The 14,956-nt window shown below is 41.1% G+C and overlaps 1 protein-coding gene across 3 annotated transcripts in view; it reads left to right on the top strand.

The window, feature by feature from the left end:
- The first annotated feature begins 3,723 nt into the window (after positions 1-3,723).
- SNX31 (sorting nexin 31) overlaps positions 3,724-14,956 on the top strand; it is a 128,163-nt gene continuing 116,930 nt past the window's right edge. For 2 of the 3 annotated variants that reach the window (XM_030217326.1, XM_030217317.1), the window contains exons 1-2: positions 3,724-3,867; positions 3,967-4,041. In XM_030217326.1, coding sequence (XP_030073186.1) covers positions 3,808-3,867; positions 3,967-4,041 — 135 coding nt within the window. In that variant the 5' untranslated portion in view covers positions 3,724-3,807. Of the gene's footprint in view, positions 3,868-3,966; positions 4,042-4,215; positions 4,249-14,956 lie in introns of those variants that run through there. The other variant, XM_030217333.1, reaches the window with a different exon arrangement.

Raw genomic sequence — 14,956 nt, 5'->3', positions numbered from 1 at the left:
CACTTAACCCTCCATTGCCTCAGGTACAAACTTAGATTTTCTGGGATAGAGAAATATCTAGAGTACCTGAATGTAACTCACCTTGAGCTACTACTGAAAAAGGTGTGAGCAAAAATCTAAAATTAAAAAAAAAACATGAGAAGGCTAACCTTTCCCTTACCTTGTCAGTTACTATGTTTGAGAACCAGAGAGGCCTTTTTTTTCCTTTTATGTAATTTTCTAACAGAAAGGTTGGTCTCCTTTAAAATTGCTCCTTCCAGTTTCACCCACTGCCGTTCTACTTCCTTCAGCTGTTCCTATCCAACCAACTCTTCCCATCTTTGGATATGTTTTTTAAAATCTAGGACCTTCAATCCTAAGGTAAAGTGTAAGCCCTCGTCTGCTTTGTTTTAATGTTGAACCATACCATTCAGTGATCCCTAGATGCCAAATGATCTCGCATTGTAACATCAGAAACATTTTCCCCATTTGTAAGCACCTGATCTAGAATAGCTCCATCCCGCATCAGTCCATTACCGGCTGCTGAAACTATTCTTCCTGTAGAGAATCCAAGATCCCTTTGCTTCTAGATGACCCCACAGCAGGGACACCCCAGGCATATTAAAATCACCTATCAGTAGTACTTCCCCTTTCCTAGCTATCTTGTGGATATCTTCAATTAAGTCTCTGTCCATTTCTTCTGACTATGAAGGTGACCTGTATATTACGATACACAAAAAAGTGGGAACAGAGGAAGGCTTGACAAACCCAGGAACAAAACAATTAATATTACTTAAAATATGTATAAAAATAGCATTAAACAAATGATGCACAATAAAATAATTATATATAGTGAAAGTCCAATAATGTACATAAAACAAGACTTTATGCACAAAATAAATTAAATATATGAAAAGTCCAATAATGTGCATTAAAATTGATGTCAAAGCTCAAGACTCCACATGGCTCTGCGTTTCAGCATGTAATGTGCCTGCTTCAGCAGTCTTTAAAAAGACAGTTCATATATGAAATGTATGCACAAAGTGAGAGATGGTACTAACAATGGACTGAGACAATGGTACCAAAAGTACAAGGTGACAGCATGTCAGGCTGACTCATTATGCTCGGACCTGTATATTCATGGGAGCCAACTTTTCAAAATTATTGGGAGTGCTAAGCCCAGTAAAAAATAACCCATCCCTGGACATATACAAGGAATTTTCACAATATTGGGGGTGCTCAAGCCCCCACAGCACCGGCTCCTATGTGTATATTACACCAATGTAAATACATTTTCCTTTCCTTCTTACCAGTGCTTCTTCCTTACCCCATATGTCCTGCAGTTCTGTCACTTTAATATTATTTTTAATATATAATGCCACACTTCCACCCTTTTTTCCTACTCTGTCCCTCCTGAATATATTATAGCCAGGTATAACTATATCCCAGTCATGGTTCTCCGTGAATGCCACTAAATCCAAGTCGGCTTCTATCATTGCAGCCTCTAGATTTAGACATTTATTTCCTATACCGCGTATACAAGGCTCTCCAGATGTTACTCTTTTTTTCCACTTTCTATAAGGTATTTGATGTGTTATCTTCCTGAGGATTATTAATGACTTTGGGGCTTTTCTCTCCCATCCCCAGAAAATTTAGTTAAAGGCCCTCTTTAGTCAGTCTGTTACTGATGGCACTTTGTCCCTTCCTTGAAAGGTGGACTGGGACAAAGATCCATGAAGCCTCGTATCTTGTTTCCAACAGTGGCCAAGCCAGGTCTCAAGTACCTGGCAAGATCCCAGAACAGTAAAACAGATTTTATGCTGCTTATTCTAGAAATAAGCAGTGGATTTTCCCCAAGTCCGTTAATAACGGCTTATGGACTTTTTTTTTTTAGGAAATGATCTAAACCTTTTTTTAAACCCTGCTAAGCTAACTGCTTTTACCACAAGCCACTATATTGTACTAGTCCTTGTACATATTAACCAATGCTTTTAGCTACTGAATATAATTATTCAGTTTATTAAATATTTTATTTCTAGGATCTTCAGCAAATTCCTCTAAAAAGGTGTAGATGTACTGTTTCTTCAAATACTGATGTGTTCTTTTGGATCTTGAGCAGCCACTGCCCTTCTCACCTGCTTAAGCAAGACTAGAAGCTGCTGCTGCTGGTATTTTTGTTGGATAAATGGTTGTTCTGTGCTGACACCTAGCAGCTTTATTCACTGAGTTGTGCTTTTCATGCTGTTTGCTGTAGTGCCTCTGTGAGTTGCATCCATTCCAAAACCTTCACAGACTCCTTCCACAACACGGGTGGGGACATTAGATGAATGGAAAAATGAACCCAATGCTTTGAACAGGCTGCAGTAAAAAAAAAAAAAATCTCATGTATACTTTTCTGGATAAGAATTACAATCTTTCTCCACATGCTGATAACCAAGCAGTAATAGAAAAAAAAAAAGGGAGGAGGGATTTTCACATAGTTGCAATGGAATGGCTATGCAGACTACCACAGCCAGGATTTAAACTGATTAATCAAATCCAACTAAAATGTTAATGAATGTAAACATTTAAGGCAAAAGGTAAGAAAACTGTTCAGCTTGAAACACAGAAAGCTCCTTGAAAAGATTTACTCAGCCTCTCCCTCTAAAATCTTAGAAAATGAAAAAACGCAGCTCTACAATGGAAACCAGAGTACCGGTCTTGTTCAAATCCCACTGCTGATCCTTGTGATCTTCTGCAAGTCATTTAACTCTCTATTGCCTTAGGTACAAACTTAGATTGTGAGCCTTCCGGGGACCCAGTGTACCTGAATGTAACACACTTTGAGCTACTACTGAAAAGGCGTGAGCAAAATGCAAATACATGAAGAAAAACTCTGAAATTTGAGTGGGCAAAAATAACAATTCATTCTGGGGCATGTGTAAGGTACTTAAACCCAAAACAAACCCAGAGTTATAATTTTTAACCTCGGCATTTCCAGAAGCCAAACAGATCAGACCTAAACGTCTCCCACAAGATCAACACCATCCAAGAAAAATGAAATCACATCAAGTTTCAAGTTTATTATTAACTTAGAGAAACCTATCTGAGCGGTTTACAACTTTTCAATATCACAAAAAGAAAAGGAACTACAAAATCAAGGAGAGAAAAGATGAAGTGAAACAGTAGAGATAGAGAAACATCACTGCTGCAGGCCAAACCACCTCCCAAGCAGCGATGGAACAAAAGCCTGATGAAACAAATAAGTTTTCAAATTGACCTTAAAGTCAGCTAGTTCAGCACAGGTTCTAACTTCTGCAGCCCTTGAACATGGCTGGATTATCAAGGCCCTGTACTGGCTTTATTGAGGCTTGTTTAATGATGCTGTCTGCCATGCTAGTGCTGCCCACCAAATTCTATCATTATGGTGGTGGTATGGAAGGGAAAAAGGAGATGCTGTGCACATTGGGTTGGGGGTAATTGTGAGGCTAGAAACTTGTTTGCCGGGCTAAGGAAAGGCAGATAGACACGAGTGGGAAGGGTTTTCAGCTGCGGGGGGAGGGGCTTTAGCTGAAGACTGGGCAAAGACAACAGATACTCAAAGTTCACGATATATTTTCGTATTCTAGCTGCTGTTTCCTCACGATTAATCTACGTTTTTCCTGCTCATCAATCTGTTTGTAGGACGTTTCTGATTCTTTCTCCCTGTCAGTTTTGGGAGCTGTACCTGCCCGGCCCCACCCTCCTGCATTCCTCCTAAAGCTCCTCCCAGGGCTCGGGGAAGAACAGGGTTTCTAGCTACAGTGTTTGAATAGAACGAAGGGGAAGGGAAGCTGTAGGGTTGCGGCCATGCATTTCAGCATCCCCATCACGGATTTGCTGGTGGACAGCTTGGGCAGCCGCTATGTGGTTAAGTATCTGCGCGCTGCTGGTTTTAGTGTGCGCTGAGTGAGGCTGGGTGAGTCGGACTGACCGGCGGTGTTCTTTGTTTTTTTTTCTTCCCCCCAGCTCTACTCTGTGTACCTAGAGGGCTTCCTCTTCTGCAAGGTGCGCTACAGCCAGCTCCATCGGTGGGACGAGCAGGTACTGTGTTTACCTCGGCTTTAGGAGGCGGGTCAGGTGTGATCCGTTGTGGCAGTCGGGTAACTTTCGTGGCTTGGTTCTCTTTAGCCCTGGGCTAGCGGGGCGATTACTTGTGCTACATTTCTTTATAGGTTTTTCACCTGGGGAAAAGAGATCACATGATCAGACCTTGTATCTGTGATAGTGTGGGACAGGAAAGGAAACGCTGTGAGTTGGGAGATTTGAGGGGATTTTATTGGTTGAAAATATAATGAATATAGTTCTGATTATTATAATACTTAACTTGATGTCTGTGACTGAATCCATCCATTCCCTGTCTCCTTTCTCGCCCACAGCACCCAATTTCCTTTTCCTCTCTTTTAAGGCAGTGGCTAGTTTTACCTGTAAAGTGACTTTAGCTCGGCGCTGATATTGTGCGATTTCGTTTTCTGATGGCTCTGAATTGCAAATGAAAATCTTTCATCAAGGTGTTGCAGCTGATAGTTTCGCTAACGCTGAAGGCAGAATAATTTCCTTGGGGGCAGCGTTTCCAGACGGGTCAACTTTGCGTATATCTTTGGGGGACACGTTTGAGATGACAACAGTCTGGATTGTACTATGACATTTTAAGAAACTGTATTGAACTAATTCCTTTCAAATATAATTATTCCTCCAGTATCTGCGAAGTAGGACTAGTGCCAGGCAGACTTCTACGGTCTGCAAACTCTGCACACCAAAATTGACAGGAATAGAGGTATTAAGGTGCTCATTTTCAAAGCGCATAGTAACATATGTAACTTTAAGTCTGTGTTTTGAAAATGAGCCTCATTTGTATACCAGTGTTTAACCATGAAAAAGTGAAGCCTGTGCTGTGTCAAATTCAACTTTGGCCACCTTGTTGGACTGATAGGATGGACCAAGCAGGTCTTTATTTATTTATTTATTTATTTATTTATTTATTGCATTTGTATCCCACATTTCCCCACCTATTTGCAGGCTCAATGTGGCTTACAGAGTTTGTTATGACATAGTCATTACATGATATCAGATATACATAGTATTGAATAAAGATTAAGTAAGGGAAGAGAGTAGGAAGATGTTAGCCAGGATAGTATGGAAGGTGGACTTTGATAATTGGAAGGATTGCTGACATTTACTATTTTTTTAATTCTAAATGTTATTCTTGGCTACCTCATCTCATTTCCTTCAGGGATCGTAACAGGTAAAATGCAGAACTTATATGTCCATTGCTTAATCCTTCTTAGGACTGAATCCAGTCAACCATTTTTTTTTTTGTTCATTTCAATCTATCCTATATATTGATGGATCACTTTTTACAAAGAGTGAGAAAGTGATTTACAAGTTTAAGAACTCAAATCAAATTCCCCCCTCCCCCAAACACACACACATGTTTATCTTAATTCGTGTACAGTTATCTGTTATGTTTTTGATATACTGCTTTTCTTTGGTACAACTAAAGCGGTTTATGTATTACATGTATTGGTTCTATGTGTGTGTGTATGAGGATAGTGGCTCCTGTTGAAGGCAGGTTGTCAATGATCAACTATGTTTCCTTACTGATGTGATTAGCATACCAGCCTGTGACCTACAGGTGATGCAAGTAAAGCCTGCAGTTGATGGAAGTTGCATAAATGGCCTTTTTTTTTTCTCTCTCCTTGATTTCTTTTTATACCAATGTTGAGTTGGGTTCTGGGTTTTGGGCAGCTGCTGCCATCTGACTGTGTTCAAGTCTGTGTCCTCCTGTTATACTTTGCAGATTTTGAGGATGTCCTTGAATCTGAGGCATGTTCCTTCATGTGATCATGGTCATTTTCCAGTTGACCATAGAACAGTAACTTGGGAATTCTGATGTCCTCCATTGTTGTCTTAGCCTAGCCTGGGTCTATCCTGTTACTATTACATGTTATTTCTATTCTGCAACAACCTACTTAGTTCAGTGCAGGTTACAGTTTTAAGAGGTTGAACCACAATGCATCCAAGAATTATAAGCTATATCTTAAAAATCCAAGTTTTATGATGGTGATAAAAAATCATGTAGTCTGTGGTTGTTCGAATAGATACTGGCAGCGAATTCCAAATTGTTGATACTTGATAATGCATAGACAGAGTAAAGAAAGATTCTACATGATTTCACCCCTATAGCTGTTGGAAAGAGCAAAAACATTTGATTTCTAGTTTTACCAATAGAGCTATTATGGAGAAGAATTTAATCCAGTCACGATCTTAAAAATGGTACACAGTTTAAATTGGGACCTTGCCTTGACTGGAAGCTAATGCAACTCCAGAAGCAATGGGGTTATTGAATCAAACTTAGGGGCTGAGAAGATCAACCGAGCTGCCGCGTTTTGAATTGGTTGAACTTTAACAGCATACTTGAACATCCTACATAAATAACATTGCCATAGCCTAATCTAGATAGACTAAAACTTGGACCAGCAATCTGAATTATGCACTATCAAAAAGTTTACAAATAGTTCTCAATTAAAAAGTAAAAACATTTACCAACCAAAAGATAAACTATCTACTTCAACCCCTAATGTTTTAGAACAGGATACAAACAAAAATGAATCTGAGGCTATGTTAAAGCCCTGAGGAAAACCAACAGAAAAAGGGTCTAACCATAAAAATTTAGTTTTATCGTGATTAGGTTTGAGATAATTGAATAGAGTCCATTGTTCAATCAACTGTACACACTTAGTAATGGTTCTCAAAGTATCATGCCAATCATGAGGTATTGACAGTAATAGAGTAATATCTGCGTATATGAAATAAGGAATACCAAGCTGTTCCAGGAGTCTTTCTAAAGGTTGGAATAAGACATATAATGAAGGAGACAGAGCGGAGCCCTTTAGAACTCCACACCCAGGGTTCCAAGTACATGAGGGTGGTGGTGAATGGAATTCGCTCGGAGGAGGGAAAGGTGAGTAGTGGAGTGCCTCAGGGATCGGTGCTGGGGCCGATTCTGTTCAATATATTTGTGAGTGACATTGCCGAAGAGTTAGAAGGTAAAGTTTGCCTATTTGCGGATGATACTAAGATCTGTAACAGAGTGGACACCCGGGAGGGAGTGGAAAACATGAAGAAGGATCTGAGGAAGCTAGAAGAATGGTCTAAAATTTGGCAATTAAAATTCAATGTGAAGAAATGCAAAGTGATGCACTTAGGGAATAGAAATCCACGGGAGACATATGTGTTAGGCGGGGAGAGTCTGATAGGTACGGACGGGGAGAGGGATCTTGGGGTGATAGTATCTGAGGATTTGAAGGCGACGAAACAGTGTGACAAGGCGGTGGCCGTAGCTAGAAGGTTGTTAGGCTGTATAGAGAGAGGTGTGACCAGCAGAAGAAAGGGGGTGTTGATGCCCCTGTATAAGTCGTTGGTGAGGCCCCACCTGGAGTATTGTGTTCAGTTTTGGAGGCCGTATCTTGCTAAGGATGTAAAAAGAATTGAAGTGGTGCAAAGAAAAGCTACAAGAATGGTATGGGATTTGCGTTAAAAGGCGTATGAGGAGAGACTTGCTGAACTAAACATGTATACTGTGGAGGAAAGGAGAAACAGGGGTGATATGATACAGACGTTCAAATATTTGAAAGGTATTAATCCACAAACGAACCTTTTCCGGACATGTGAAGGCGGTAGTACAAGAGGACACGAAATGAGATTGAAGGGGGGCAGACTCAAGAAAAATGTCAGGAAGTATTTTTTCATGGAGAGAGTAGTGGATGCTTGGAATGCCTTCCCGCAGGAGGTGGTGGAAATGAAAACGGTAACGGAATTCAAACATGCGTGGGATAAGCATAAAGGAATCCTGTGCAGAAGGAATGGATCCTCAGGAGCTTAGTCGAGATCGGATGGCAGAGCCGGTGGTGGGAGGTGGGGCTGGTGGTTGGGAGGCAGGGATAGTGCTGGGCAGACTTATACGGTTTGTGCCCTGAAGAGGACAGGTACAAATAAAAAGTAGCACATATGAATTTATCTTGTTGGGCAGACTGGATGGACCGTGCAGGCCTTTTTCTGCCATCATCTACTATGTTACTATGTTACATGACCATTCTCTGTATTTCTGAACTATGTAATTGCAGGACGTTAAAAACCAAAAACCTTGTACCAAGATAAGGTGATCCCCATGATACCCCAATGTACTCAATCTAGTAAGTAGAAGATTGTGCTTTACTAGATCGAACTAGATAACCACAGCATTATGGCCCTGAGCTAGTAGAGCCTTACCACGTGCCGCCAAATCCCCGATCAGTCTCTGTAATATACAATTCCGGGAATCCAGACAGAGAGGAATGTAGGATATTATAATCAGAGAGGTATTTATCAAGAAGTTTAATGACATAGTGGAATTGAAGCAGCCAGATGACCCCATTGCCCCTTGTAAGCCGCATTGAGCCAGCCAAGAGTGAGAGAGCGTGGGGTACAAATGTAACAAAAATAAATAATTCATAGCATTTGACAACTGTCCTTTTGGATTTTTTTGGAATTGGAGTCAGTTCTCACTAGAGGAAAAAAAGGAAACACATCAGCTGCTAAACAATAATTAAGCCAAACAGTAAGCATATGAAGTCTGTTAGAACTTACATAGGTAAGATGGACAGAAATCTAAGTAAATCTGGTCAATAGTGATTTTTGCATCATACTCTGTCATAGGCACTAAACAATCCCAGATACGTATTTCATTCCACTCCCCATGCAAAAACTGAGCATCCATCAGCATTCCCTCCACACTAGAAATCTGGCATCAAGGATTTCTTTGTTGAAAATCATGTCTTGCCACCTAACATTAGAGATGGATCTCAGGTGGACTTAACTGTGGACATTTCAGGTGCCTGGTAGTATTTGAACTATTTAGAAAGTCCTTATACTGTATATATGCATTGATGTCTCTGAAGGTTGGTTTATTGGGATTTATTAACTTTCTTTATGAAGAGATTAACCCAAGGTAGTGTACAGTTTGCTATTGTAGCTTAGTAATTCAAAGTTCAAGACTAAGAGGCATGGGGGGGGGGGGGGGGGGGGGGATTATAGTGACCACCTAGTCCTGATACTTTGGAAATTCCTGTGCTATCATGGTAGCCCCACTCCCAGCATGATAATTTTCCATTGGTACATAGTTACAACCATATGTCCTAGTATACTGGGGCCAGCTCAAGTTTATTATACAGCCATACATTTGTTGTGTCATGCACTTAAGTCGGGGCATAGTTACTCCCCTACACAAGAAACACCATTGGCTCTCTATTGAGTTTCTTGTTAAATTCAAAATTCTCCTGGGAGGTCATGTGATGTTCTGAACAGGGGAACCGTGCTTGACGAGGGCTCCCGACCTCACCCTCCTTCAAACTCTGAATCTTGCTATCATCAGCTGAAATTCCTCCTCTTATAATTTACCAGATTGTTGGCTTAACTTCTGTGGACAAATTTCTTCATTGGGGCTTGCTGGAAATGACCTCAAAACCAGAGAAGGAGGAGCATCGAGTTCGGGCTGCAGCACCTGAGGCGCACAAAGTGGCAGAAGGAAAGGAGCACAGTGTTCCTCTCAATCTGTTTCATAAGTACATAAGTATTGCCAAACTGGGACAGACCAAAGGCCCATCAAGCCTAGCATCCTGTTTCCAACAGTGGCCAATCCAGGTCACAAATACCTGGCAAAATCCCCCAAACTTTCAATACGTTTTATGCTGCTTATCCCAGAAATACCAGTGGATTTTCCCCAAGTCAATTTAATAATGGTCTATGGATTTTTTTCCTTTAGGAAGCCGGCCAAACCTTTTTTAAACCCTGCTAAGCTAACCGCCTTTACCACATTCTCTGGCAATGAATTCTACAGTTTAATTACATGTTGAGTGAAGAAATATTTTCTCCAATTCATATTAAATTTACTACTTTGTAGCGTCATCACATGCCCCCTAGTCCTAGTATTTTTGGAAAGAGTAAACAAATGATTCATGTCTACGCGTTTCACTCCACTCATTTATAGTCCTAGTATTTTTGGAAAGAGTGAACAATTGATTCACGTCTACACATTCCACTGCACTCATTTTATGGACCTCTATCGTATCTCCCTTCAGCCATCTTTTCTCCAAGCTGAAGAGCCCTGGATGCTTCAGCCTTTCCTCATAGGAGAGTTGTCCTATCCCCTTTATCATTTTTGTTGCCCTTCTTCTGTACCTTTTCTAATTCCACTATATCTTTTTTGGGATGCGGCGACCAGAATTGAACACAATATTTGAGGTGCGGTTGCACCATGGAGCAAATCAAAGGCACTATGATATCCTCATTTTTGTTTTCCATTCCTTTCCTAATAATACCTAACATTCTATTTGCTTTCTTAGCTGCCGCAGCACACTGAGCAGAGGGTTTTGACGTATCATCAACAACAACACCGAGATCCCTTTCTTGGTCAGTGACTCCTAACGTGGAACCTTCCATTACATAGCTATAGTTCGGGTTCTTCTTTCGTACATACATCACTTGCTCACATTAAATGTCATTTGCCATTTAGATGCCCAGCCTCCCAGTCTCGTAAGGTCCTCTTGTAATTTTACACAATCCTCTCGTGATTTAACAACTTTAAATTTGCTGATGACACAAAGTTTTTCAATCACCTCACTAGTTACTCCCATCTCTAGATCATTTATAAATATGTTAAAAAGCAGCGGTCCCAGCACAGACCACTGGGGAACACAACTATCTACCCTTCTCCATTGAGAATACTGACCATTTAACCCTACTCTCTGTTTTCTATTCTTTAACCAGTTTTTAATCCACAATAGGACACTACCTCCTGTCCCATGACTCTCCAATTTCTTTTGGAGTCTTTCATGAGATACTTTATCAAATGCCTTTTGAAAATAAAGATACACAATATCAACCGGCTCGCCTTTATCCACATTTTATTCACCCCTTCAAAGAAATGTAATAGATTGGTGAGGCAAGATTTCCCTTCAGTAAATCCATGTTGGCTTTGTCTCATTAATCCATGCTTTTGAATATGCTCTGTAATTTTATTCTTTATAGAGCAGCTTTTAAACTAGAAATGGGGGGAAGGCCGACAGTCGCTCAAAAGCGCATGGTTCGGGAAAAGGTATCTTGCAAAGATACCTCACAAACAGGGAAGATAGGGTTTCTGGATAGTGAGGTTGCACAACAGACCGTGGTAGGCCAGGTGCCCTTAAATACAACTAAAGATCAGACAAAAGATGTCAAATCAATAGTGTCAGGTACTAAGCATCATGCAAATAAGAACAACAAACATACTCTGAAATGTCTATATGCAAATGCTAGGAGTCTAAGAAATAAGATGGAAGAGTTGGAATATATTGCACTAAATGAAAAATTGGATATAATAGGCATTACTGAGACCTGGTGGAAGGAGGATAACCAGTGGGACACTGTCATACCGGGGTACAAAGTATATCGTAATGATAGGGTGGACCGGACTGGTGGAGGGGTAGCATTGTATATTAACGAGAGCCTTGACTCAGATAGATTACAAATTCAGCAGGACACAAATCACACCCTTGAATCACTGTGGGTTGAAATTCCATGTATAAAAGGGAAAAAAAATGGTGATAGGAGTGTACTACCGTCCGCCTCGCCAGGATGAGCAGGTAGACACAGAAATGATAAAAGAAATCAGAGACGCGAACAAAATGGGCAATGTGATAATAATGGGTGACTTCAATTATCCAAATATAGACTGGGTAAATGTAACATCGGGACACGCTACAGAGATACAATTCCTTGATGAAATCAAGGACAGCTTTATGGAGCAACTGGTGCAGGAGCCGACGAGAGAAGGAAAAATTCTAGACTTGGTCCTTAGTGGAGCGCATGATCTGGTGAGGGACGTTATGGTACTGGGGCCGCTTGATAACAGTGACCATAATATGATCAGTTTTGACATCGACCTTGAAGTAACTGTACACAGAAAGTCAAATACGTTAGCGTTTAACTTTAAAAAAGGAGGCTATGATAAAATGAGAACGGTAAAAAAAAAACTTAGGGGGGCAACTGAGAGAGTAAAAACTGTACAACAGGTGTGGACGCTGTTCAAAAATACCATCCTGGAGGCCCAGGCCATACATATTCCGCGAATTAGAAAAGAAAGACGGAAGTCCAAAAGACACCCGGCCTGGTTGAAAAGTGAGGTGAAGGAAGCTATTAGGGCTAAAAGAAACGCCTTCAGAAAATGGAAGAAGGAACCGTCTGAAAATAACAAGAAACAGCATAAGGAGTGTCAAAGCAAATGCAAGGCGCAGATTAAGAAGGCCAAGAGGGAGTATGAAAAAAAGATAGCATTAGAGGCAAAAAAACATAGTAAAAATTTTTTCGGTATATTAAAAGCAGGAAGCCGGCAAAAGAATCGGTTGGGCCGCTGGATGACCGAGGGGTAAAAGGGGCGATCAAGGAAGACAAAGACGTAGCGGAGAGACTGAATGAATTCTTTGCTTCGGTCTTCACCGAGGAAGATTTGGGTGGGATACCGGTGTCGGAAATGGTATTTCAAGCGGACGAGTCGGAAAAACTTACTGACTTCACGGTAAACCTGGAGGACGTAATGGGGCAGTTCGGCAAACTGAAGAGTAGCAAATCTCCTGGACCGGATGGTATTCATCCTAGAGTACTGATAGAACTGAAAAACGAGCTTGCGGAGCTACTGCTAGTGATATGCAACTTATCCTTAAAATCGAGCGTGGTACCGGAAGATTGGAAGGTGGCCAATGTAACGCCCATTTTTAAAAAAGGCTCCAAGGGAGATCCGGGAAATTATAGACCGGTGAGTCTGACATCGGTGCCGGGGAAAATGGTAGAGGCTATTATTAAAAACAAAATTACAGAGCACATCCGAGGACATAGATTACTGAGACCAAGTCAGCATGGCTTTTGTGTGGGGAAATCTTGCCTGACCAATTTACTTCAATTCTTTGAAGGAGTGAACAAACATGTGGACAAAGGGGAGTCGGTTGATATTGTGTATCTGGATTTTCAAAAGGCGTTTGACAAGGTACCTCATGAAAGGCTACAGAGGAAATTGGAGGGTCATGGGATAGGAGGAAATGTCCTATTGTGGATTAAAAACTGGTTGAAGGATAGGAAACAGAGAGTGGGGTTAAATGGGCAGTATTCACAATGGAGAAGGGTAGTTAGTGGGGTTCCTCAGGGGTCCGTGCTAGGACCGCTGCTTTTTAATATATTTATAAATGATTTAGAGATGGGAGTAACTAGCGAGGTAATTAAATTTGCTGATGACACAAAGTTATTCAAAGTCGTTAAATCGCGACAGGATTGTGAAAAATTACAAGAGGACCTTACGAGACTGGGAGACTGGGCAGCTAAATGGCAGATGATGTTTAATGTGAGCAAGTGCAAGGTGATGCATGTGGGAAAAAAGAACCCGAATTATAGCTACGTCATGCAAGGTTCCACGTTAGGAGTTACGGACCAAGAAAGGGATCTGGGTGTCGTCGTCGATAATACACTGAAACCTTCTGCTCAGTGTGCTGCTGCGGCTAAGAAAGCGAATAGAATGTTGGGTATTATTAGGAAAGGTATGGAAAACAGGTGTGAGGATGTTATAATGCCGTTGTATCGCTCCATGGTGCGACCGCACCTTGAGTACTGTGTTCAATTCTGGTCGCCGCATCTCAAGAAAGATATAGTAGAATTGGAAAAGGTGCAGCGAAGGGCGACTAAAATGATAGCGGGGATGGGACGACTTCCCTATGAAGAAAGACTAAGGAGGCTAGGGCTATACAGCTTGGAGAAGAGACGGCTAAGGGGAGACATGATAGAGGTATATAAAATAATGAGTGGAGTGGAACAGGTGGATGTGAAGCGTCTGTTCACGCTTTCCAAAAATACTAGGACTAGGGGGCATGCGATTAAACTACAGTGTAGTAAATTTAAAACAAATCGGAGAAAATTTTTCTTCACCCAACGTGTAATTAAACTCTGGAATTCGTTGCCGGAGTTAGTGGTGAAGGCGGTTAGCTTAGCAGAGTTTAAAAAGGGGTTGGACGGATTCCTAAAGGACAAGTCCATAAACCGCTAGTAAACGGACTTGGAAAAATCCAAATTTCCAGGAATAACATGTATAGAATGTTTGTACGTTTGGGAAGCTTGCCAGGTGCCCTTGGCCTGGATTGGCCGCTGTCGTGGACAGGATGCTGGGCTCGATGGACCCTTGGTCTTTTCCCAGTATGGCATTACTTATGTACTTATGTACCATTTTGCCCAGCACTGACGTCAGGCTCACGGGATCCCCTCTGGAACCTTTTTTAAATATCTGTGTTGCATGGGCTACCCTCCAATCTTCCGGTACCACACTTGATTTTAAAGATAAATTACATATTACTAACAATAGTTCCACCAGTTCATTTTTTCAATTCTATCATTATTCTCGGATGAATTACCATCTGGTCCAGAAGATTTGCTACTCTTCAGTTTGTCAAATTGCCCCATTATATCCTCCAGGTTTACAGAGATTTCATTCAGTTACTCTGACTTGTCAGTTTTGAATACCTTTTCTGGCAGTGGTATTTCTCCCAAATCTTCCTCGGTGAAGACCGAAGCAAAGAATTAATTTAATCTCTCCACTATGGCTTTGTCTTCCCTGATCGCCCCTTTTACCTCTCGGTCATCTAGCGGTCCAACCGATTCTTTTGCCAGCTTCTTGCTTTTAATATGCCTAAAATAATTTTTCACTATGTTTTTGCCTCCAACGAAATCTTTTTTTTTCAAAGACCCTCTTTGCCTTCCTTATCAGCACTTTGCATTTGACTTGACATTCCTTATACTGTTTCTTAATATTTTCAGTAACCCGCTTCCATTTTCTGAAGGATTTTCTTTTAGCTCTAATAGCTTTCTTCGCCTCACTTTTTAACCATGCCGGCTGTGATTTGGTGTT

This window comes from Microcaecilia unicolor, chromosome 1, assembly GCF_901765095.1.
Source record: "Microcaecilia unicolor chromosome 1, aMicUni1.1, whole genome shotgun sequence".
NCBI classification, from domain to species: Eukaryota; Metazoa; Chordata; class Amphibia; order Gymnophiona; family Siphonopidae; genus Microcaecilia; species Microcaecilia unicolor.
The sequence above is the reverse complement of the archived record's forward strand: the minus strand, read 5'-3'. Positions and strand labels throughout refer to the sequence as shown.